At 29.4% G+C, this 9119-nt stretch overlaps 1 protein-coding gene across 2 annotated transcripts; it reads left to right on the top strand.

The window, feature by feature from the left end:
* Positions 1–5226: 5226 nt before the first annotated feature.
* Positions 5227–7740, top strand: LOC100789230 (FCS-Like Zinc finger 10). Of its 2 annotated transcripts, XM_006596067.3 has the most exons (3): positions 5227–5407; positions 5945–7033; positions 7137–7740. In XM_006596067.3, the coding sequence occupies exons 2-3, from the start codon at positions 5961–5963 to the stop codon at positions 7282–7284; spliced, it is 1221 nt and encodes a 406-aa protein (XP_006596130.1). In that variant the 5' UTR covers positions 5227–5407; positions 5945–5960; the 3' UTR covers positions 7285–7740. The 2 variants fall into 2 exon arrangements, with proteins under 2 accessions (XP_006596130.1, XP_006596129.1); XM_006596066.4 differs by lacking the exon at positions 5227–5407 and having other exon boundaries at positions 5414–7033.
* The last annotated feature ends 1379 nt before the right edge of the window (positions 7741–9119 follow it).

The raw sequence follows: 9119 nt of genomic DNA, 5'->3' as shown, positions 1-9119 counted from the left end.
GAGTTATTGGCGTCGACGGTCAATTAGATGATGTGGCACGTTTAAGATGAGCTTATGAGCTTATTGAAAACATAAATATGATTAATTTAATTAAATTAAGTCAAAATTTAGGGGTGTAAGCGACTCCGAGACACTCACAAACCTAAATTGACGCAAACCAACTCAAATAGTCTGGGTTGGAGAAATCTTGTACTTATGTCAAACCTGAACCAAACCAATCAAATCTATTAAGTTTTGGGTTGGACCACAGGTTTTAACATGTGAACTTGTTGACTCTGCTCGTTGACCTGTTAATTTGTATTAAATTAATAATAATAATAATATATATTAATATATTTTTAAATTTGAAAAAAATCAAATATTATAAAATATTGATTACATAGATATATCAATTTGAATTAAGTAACCATCAATGTATGCTTAACTTTCAAGATGCAAACAATAAGGATTTTATTGATTAAAGCCACTTCAAATGACCTTCTAAAAATATTTCAATACAAAAAAGTGTTTGAAATTTATCTTTTATTGAAACTCCTTATACAGTATTGTATGTTTAATTTCTCATCTCCCATGAATAGATAGGAGTCACTAGAATGAAATGGGTGTGACAACATCACAAAATTTTCTTTTTGATAAAAAATCTAACAAGAAATCGTTGTGTTTTATTTATTTAATAAAAATTTTAACTTATAAAAATATTACATTTTTAAAAAGGAATAAACAAATGAGTTGTTTTGAATTGATTTTCATTTTTTTCTTAGAAAATCAATGCAAATCAAACTCGTTCAAATTTAATTATATTGAATCATGAATTTCACGAAACCCAACTCAAATCGAGCCGCTTACATCACTATCAAAATTAATTAAAAAAGCAAAAGAAAAATTAAGGAATTGTCAAACTCTCCTCCTCAAGCTCCTCCAGAGTGAGTGGAAGCAACCTCATCAGATCCAGACGGTGCTTCCCCAAATCCATCTCCAGCACAATCAGAAGTGAAGCATAGAGAGAAAAACTCCTTGGCCAATTGGGTCACGAGAACCCCGTCACACCTCTTACGGTACACAACAAGGAGCATCATCAAAAGAGTGAACCTCTCATTTCGGGTGTTCAATCCAAGCAGATAAAAACTACAATTGAACTTCTATCCAAGTACAAAGCTTTGTTTATGGTTTCAATATCTTTAACAACTTCCGGTTACCAAAACCTCCTCCACTTTTCTTCACAGCCTCCATTCTCGACAACATCATCTTTTACCCAAAAGAATATACAAATGAAGTGAATTCAAATGAAAAAACTTGACCCATATTTTTTTATTGAAAAAGAAAAGGCAAACACAGAAAATTAATAGACACGGGATTCCCAATCCAAGCCCACCATGTTCCCAACCCACTAGTACACCTCCGAGTTCGTAGATGAAACTCATTGCCTGCTATTATATTAGAACAATGAGTGCGAAACCGGCGTTAGATTGTCTCCCAAAAACTACAACTTAAATGAGTTTGTCGATCTTGACTCTATCACCCCACAACTTAACATTATAACTTCGAGAATGTTATTCTCATAAATAAAAATAGACAATTTGAAAAAAAATGCATTCTTTAAACAAAATTTATTTTGTTTTGTTTTTCTTTACACACTTTTGCAACTTATTTCTTATATTATTTTCACTAAACTCTTTAAGGTTGGGTTAAGATAAAAGTTTTTTTTTTTTACTGGATTAGGATAAAAGTTTAAATATAGTACAATTGAAAATAAAAATCACAACTAACAAATAGAAGAGAATGTAATGTTTTTCTTTTAACTCAAACTCTAAAAAAGATTAACTACATTTTAGTGTCTAAACTTTTTTAGAATTCTGTTTTTAGTCTTAGAATAAAAGTTCAACCAATCAAAGTTCATTTTTCCAATATTTCACACAAGTGCAAAGCCTCAATAATATCATAAACTAAAATAATTTTAATTATACTAAAGACTACAAATATTATTTAGGGAGACAATTTTTCTGAAGAACATTATGAACCATAAAGGTTTTTTTTAATAGTTAACACGTGTGCATCTAAAATATTATATTATACTACTAATTTTCTCTATAAATTAAAATATTTTTTAAATTAACTTCATTTTATGTTGTTATTTTTAATATACTTATGACATATAATATCATTATAAATCCTTAATAAAAAAATGATCAAAATAATTGGATAAAAATATTAGTCTTTTAAGTATTTCTTACAACTAAATAGTTTACTATAATTAGATATATAATAGTACATGATTATGTTAATTAAGGAGAAAAAAATACCTACATTATAAAACTTAATAGTTAGTTACTTGGCATATTTTCTTGAGACAAAAATAATACTAAACACCTATAACAACACATCACATAAGTGTTGACGAAATATAAATTATCTATTAAAGATTAAAATAATAATTTATTTTAAGTAATGTCAATTTCAATAGTTACATTTAATTTAATTTAATTAGTTTTTATATTAAATTTAGAATATATATATATATATATATATATATATATATATATATATATATATATATATATATATTTATGAAACTAATGTTGTGCATTATATTAATGATTTAGTATATATAAAGGTTTTTAAGGATAGTCTATGTTCAATTATTAGTATATTTATAAGTCATTTTGAAATAAGATAAAATTAATGACTCATGCAATTGCACGGATATTCTATTAGTTCTTATCCCAAGTGTTATTTTTAAATGATGACGTGATGGCTACTAAGACCGCAACATGTTACTTTTAATTATTCAATGAAGTTCATCTTTTATGGTTAAAGACTATTAAAAAATACTTGGTTATCTCATTATAAGTATAAAATGATTTCTAGTAGCCAAAAATTGTTTCATAAAACTTATTTTTCATGCATTTTTACAATTTTAATGACATTTTTTATTCAAACATTAGTTGTGGTACATTGTTTTAATCTACGGAACAAAATTCACATTCCAAAATAATAAAAAGAAATTCAAAATTGTGGCCCAAAATAAATAAATAAATGATCATTGTTTCATAAAGTCTATTTTAACTTATTTTTTATACATAAATGACTTAATTCAATTTTTCATTTTTCATAAGAAAAAGAACTAAACCAGATATAATAAAAAGCATATTTAGAAATAAAATTATATTTTAAGGTTTTTTCATCATTCGGGGATTTTTTTTTAAATTAGCAAATGTGGGTATTTTTTGAATTAAATTTATATATAAAAATAAGTCATAAAAGTAATTACGACTTTGTAAATAAAACTCGTAAATCTTTGTGTAACTTGTTTATAAAATAATAAATACTTTTATGAGTTACCTATGAATGGAAATTGATTCAAAATGTGTTCTATTTGATAATTTTTTTAAATAAATGATATCCCAAATGGTAAAAAAATCCGTATTTTAACTAACAACATATCACTAAAGAATATAAAAAAATAGTTAAAAAATATATTAAATTCTAAAAGACTAAAGTATGTTTTAGTTCAAACTTTTTTCTTTGACTAATTGACGAGCAAGAAAGGTATTAGACATGAGAAGTAAAATAAGTACTCCAATAAGAACACCAAAGTACTGTAACAGTCAATAGACACACACACAAGCCACTCATTCCACAACACGTGCGCAAGTCCCCCCAAAAGGCAACATAAGTAAAAGAGAAGAAAATTAAAAACCCGTGGTCGGTTAACCGCAAGGGGCCTAGCACAATAAAGAAAAAAAAGGAAAATCCTTTCATTGTAAGAGAATCTTGACACATGAGCCGTTGATGGTGGTGATCGTATTCTGATCATACACGTGGACGGTTACCGTTCTCTCTGTTTGAGAGTACAAAATCATAAAAAGCTGGGTCGCAGAAAACGACAACATAGACTCGGCACCTTAAAGTCAAGAAAACAAAACTACAACCCCTGGTTTATTCATTGGTTAAGCACTTAACCATGGTAAGGTTAAGTTTTTGTTCCTTCAATGCCTGGTTTCGTGTATGCTCGGCAACTGGGTGGGAGGGTAGGCTTAAATTAACAGCAGAACTCAACGTCTCAACCATAATAATAATAGTATTAAATTTGTATGTATAGATTTCTTCCTTTTTTTTTTCTCTTTAACTTTTAACCTCTTTCAAATTATTAATTCCTATATTATAGATTAAAATATACAATTCATACAAGATAAAAATGTGTTTTTGTTCTATTTAATATTTATAAAAATCAATTTTAATTCTTTTAAAAAAATTATCGAATTTTAGTCTCTTAATATACACCATTTCTAACCTTAATGTAATATTTAATTGTGTCTATAAAACACTATTCAAACTATTTTAAAGACTGTGATGTATTTTAAAATTAGAAAGACTAAAGATAACTTTTTTTAAAAGGAACTATAAATAAATTTCAAAAACTTAAGAGAAACCAAAAATATATTTTATTTATTTAAAAATCAAAAATTTTTATTAACTATTTCAAATTATTTTAAAAAAATATATCTATACATTTTTATCTTATTAACTACTTGTATATTTTTGTGTAAAAAAACTACTTATCTATTTTAATTTATCATTTTAAATCTTTACCATTAAATTAAATTCCAGTTTTTTTTAAAAAGAAATTTTTAATATTTAAAAATGACTTTACATCACAATTTAAATTATTTATTAGAAATATAAATATAGTTTATATATTTTAAAATATTATTTAATATAACTAAAATACTTATTAATGTATATTTACTTGGGCTATTCAATTGTATATGTGACTTTTTATTTTTATAGTATTATAATCACATTATTCTTTATAACAAGAGCGTTTCAAAAGCTTGATAAAAGAAAAATGGGATTTTTTTTTATACTATTTAGGTTTCTAATTAATTAATTCTCCAAATGATTAATAAAATTATTTTACTAGTTACCAAGTTAATTATTTTGTTAATCAACGACTAATTGCCATTTATTAACAAGTTTTTGCTCGAACAAAAATGGAATTTCCCAGTGTAGCATAACGTACACAAAATATTTTAGTATCTAAAATTGGAATGGGAAAGTAATTTAAACTTGGTGCCGGTTTAAGAACATAGTGTACTTTTTACTTTTTGCATCTCAAAAAATATGAGAAGGGGTGTGCTTTTGTGGTTACGTGGCAGCAAACTAGTTAAACATTTGTCCCAATCGAAGTGAAGTAGCAATTTTGTGTGTGACACGGCACACAAAGTAAGTAACGCGCAAAGAAAGAGAGAGTAGAGAGAGAGTGTGTTTGTGATAGTAAAGATACACAGTACTGCACTGCACAAGTTTCACACACACTTTGTCATTTTATTACCGCATTTGGAGTTTCTTCTCTCTGCACTATCATCTCTCTGAAGGTTCTAGAGCACATAGAGAGAAAAAAACCCAGGTGGGGTTCTTCAGTTCTTCTTTCATTGTTGCCTCTCTCTCTCTTTTTGAATTTTCTGGGCCCTTTTTTGAGACATTATTTATATTTATCCCTTTTCTTATTATTTGTGGCACTGGTTTGTTTGGATTGGGGTTCTAATGTTTTTTTGTTTCTTGTACTATGTGGGGTTCTTCTGTTGTAGAATGATGTTTATGTTTTTTTAATCATTTTTATTTTCTGTATTGCATAAGCATAAGAAGGATTTTAAATGATTGTACCAATTTTTCAATGGTCTATTGCCCCCTCCCTAAAAAAAAAGGCTTTTTTTTTCACCTTTTGCATTTGGGTTGCATTGTAGTGTATGTCATTTGCCGTGATTGCAAAATTTTGCCTTTGATGTTCATTTGTGAGACATGCAATCAAAGTATTAATCTTTTTTCTGATATGAAAGTGGGTATGTTAGATTTTATCGGTTTAAATTGTCTCTGGGTATTGTTGATCGATTATTTTTTAGTCTATGTTCTGTTATTTAAGTGAGCAAATTTGTGTTGTTTTCAGTTGGTGTTTTGAGATAATGTTGAGAAAGAGGACCAGGTCAATCCAGAAGGATCAACATCACACTGGTCAAATGGCAATCTCTGATACCAATTCTGAGTCTCATGCTTTGGGGGGTAATGGAAAAAGCAACTCAATTTTCAATGCCCCTCTTCTGTTTGTGGGTATGGGTCATAAGGGTTTGTTGGATTGTGATTCAGTTAAGAGCCCCACTTCACCACTAGATTTTGGTTTCCTCTCAAACCTAAGTAACCCCTTTAGAACCCCAAGTTCATTGTCCAATGAGGGGCCACATAGGAGTTGGGACTGTGCCAAAGTAGGTCTAAGTATTATAGATTCTTTGGAAGAATGTTCTAAGTTTTCTTGGAAAATTCTCCAGGCTTCAGAGAGCAAGAAGACTAGTCTTTGTCCCCAAATGATTACTAAAGCACCAAAATGTAAATCCTATATGGATTCTACTCAGGCATCTAAATCTTTACCTAAAGATTTTTGTAAGATTCCTTGTACTCAGAATGGTTCTATTGTCCCTAAGGGCGAGTCCACTGTTCTTTTTGAGATTGGAGAGACCCCTCTAGAACATGAGTTCTTTGGGAAAGCTGTGTCTTTTTCATTGGATTCTTACAGTCCAACAAAATATCTGTCTGGTTTAACTGGTTCCAACTTTGATACTGACTCTGAGAATTTTGCTTTGAAACAAATGTGCTCTCCTCCTCATTTTATTGGAGGAAGCCAAAATAACACAAAAATTTTGCTACCTTCTGAGTTAAATTCAAATCCTGTGGCTGCAGTCTATTCTAATGAATTTATTGAGTCTCTATCAGCTTGTGAGATTGAAAACTCTGAGGATTACACCTGTGTGATTTCTCATGGTCCTAATGCAAAAACAACCCATATTTTCTGTGGCTGCATTTTGGAAACTCATGCTAATGATTCTGAAAGACATTATAAGGCTGAAGAGGAGGGAAAGGGATTGTCCCTTTTCAGTGTTAACATTTTGCATACTCCAAACCAGTATCCTTCTCACGACTTCTTAAGTGTCTGCTACCATTGCAACAAGAAGTTGGAAGAGGGAAAAGATATTTATATATATAGGTAGATTAGCACTATTGCATCTCTTATGTTTTGACTTGAAGTTCCTTTGATGGACAGAATTTGATTCTAATGTTGGCTTTCTCTGCCCTTTGATATCCTGCAGAGGTGAAAAATCATTTTGCAGTTTGAGTTGCCGCGAAATAGAGATCATGATGGATGAGCAAGAGAAATCCAATTCATCACCAGAAAACTCTCCAAAGTGTGGATTTGGAGGGGAAGTTTTTGAAACAGGCACTCCCATAGCTACATAGAGGGATTCCTGCCATTGGCCTGAGTCCATGAAGCGAGTAGACGTGTCTGATCATCTGTTCTAAAAGAGCTGTTTTTGTTTGCATCTATTGGCAGCCATGGATGATTGTTTTGTACATCACTGCGTTTGCTATTTGTTTTTCAGCTTTCATGGTCTCGGTGGAAGATGGCTCTCCACAGCTACTAGATTTGGTTTCCATATAACTACATAAATGTATGGTATGACATTATAGAATAGGTTTTTAAGCTTATTTTTTTATTCAAAATATCAAGGGTTTAAGCCCATTTTTCTTGGCTTTCCCCCTTGTTGAAGTTGCTTTGCATTATCTCTATATTATGTCAAGAATCAGTGTATGCCAATCCAAACAAGTTTTTGACTTGAAGGTTATACTACTATTGTAGTGCATATGAAACTATTTTCTTTGTTTTGGATTGTAAATATAAAAATTGATTGATTTGGTCTTTTTTGCATTCTGTACTGATTCAACACTAATCCTTACATGTACTAGCCTAGAGTATGGTTTCATTTGAATGAGTTGTAACCTGTAAGCATGAAATCCTCAGACAGGGATACGATTCCTTGCCCTGGGATTTTGAATATTAGATGCTTAGTATTTCTCCACTGTGCCAAGCTTATGACTCATGATTCATATTATTGTATGTTTCTTAGATTAATTCCCTTGTTTGTTTTGATGGGTATAGAGATTAGATACGGAAGTGGCATTATTTGAATTTGGACTTGATTGTTTTAAAGTTGGGTTAAATTGATTTAATAGAATTAGTTTGTAAGTTTTTGAATACTATTGAAATGTGTCTAAACTAGTCAGTTGTAAATTAACATTTGAATTTCTATTTTAAATTAATATCAGTTTTAAATTAAATTTGAATGTGTTTAAATTAATACTATCAGTAATAAATTATCATTTGATTGTGTGCTTTTATTGGAAAAATGGGAGAATTGGTTTTTTAAAGACAAATTTAACGAGGGCTTTGTAAGTTTTGCTCTCTTGTCTAAAAAAGATGAAAAAGGAAAAATTATATTTGAATAATTTTTTTATGACTGATAGAATGATAAGAAAAAAGGATGAGATAAAATTATTAATGTTATAACGAGAAAAAATATTATAAAAAAGAGGTGTTCATGAATGATGCAAGAAAAAAATATCACGTTGAGTCTCCCTACCTGGCAAATGCTTATACCCTTCTCCAAAACGGCAAAACATTGACCCACTTCAACAAACCACTAGAAACTTATCATCCATGAAGTCAAATTCCGGCCTCTAATCAAGCAGAAGAGCTTATTATTTAAGGAAATTACACTTATTTCCTATGAGGTCTTTTCAAAATGATATTTACACCTACTATTTTCAAACAAACACTCATCTTTTATTTATTTAATCTAGTGACACCTTTCTAATTTTGATTAATTAAGTGATACACACCCGTTCAACTTTACTATATTAACAAGAGATACCCAGAACTTTTTTCACAACTCTTCACCAAACGATTCTTGAAGAAGAAAAAACATAAAATGTAATGCTATAATGTGTACCTCTAGATCCTCAACAGTTTTGCTAACTATATACATAAATAAAGAGGAATACCAAAATTTTAAGGGATTATTCTTTGATGCTATCTTGGGGAATTGCTCATCACAAGGTTTCTCATCATGGTGAAAAAAATATATTAAATACGTAGCATGTATGAACTTTAAGTCAAATGATCGAAAATACAAAATTGATCATTTAAAAAGAATAAATTACGCTAATTATTCCGTTTTGTGAAATTACGCAAATTTCACTTGCTTTTTTCTACTTCTATACTCATTTAAAAAGAG

This window comes from Glycine max, chromosome 14 (assembly GCF_000004515.6).
Source record: "Glycine max cultivar Williams 82 chromosome 14, Glycine_max_v4.0, whole genome shotgun sequence".
Lineage (NCBI taxonomy): Eukaryota > Viridiplantae > Streptophyta > Magnoliopsida > Fabales > Fabaceae > Glycine > Glycine max.
This window is presented reverse-complemented; position numbering and strand designations above follow the sequence as displayed.

Coding starts and splice junctions, on each gene's coding strand:
- LOC100789230 (XM_006596066.4), top strand. CDS start 5,904: ATGTTCTGTTATTTAAGTGAGCAAATTTGTGTTGTTTTCAGTTGGTGT. Junction 7,034..7,136: donor AAAGATATTTATATATATAG/GTAGATTAGCAC, acceptor GATATCCTGCAG/AGGTGAAAAATCATTTTGCA.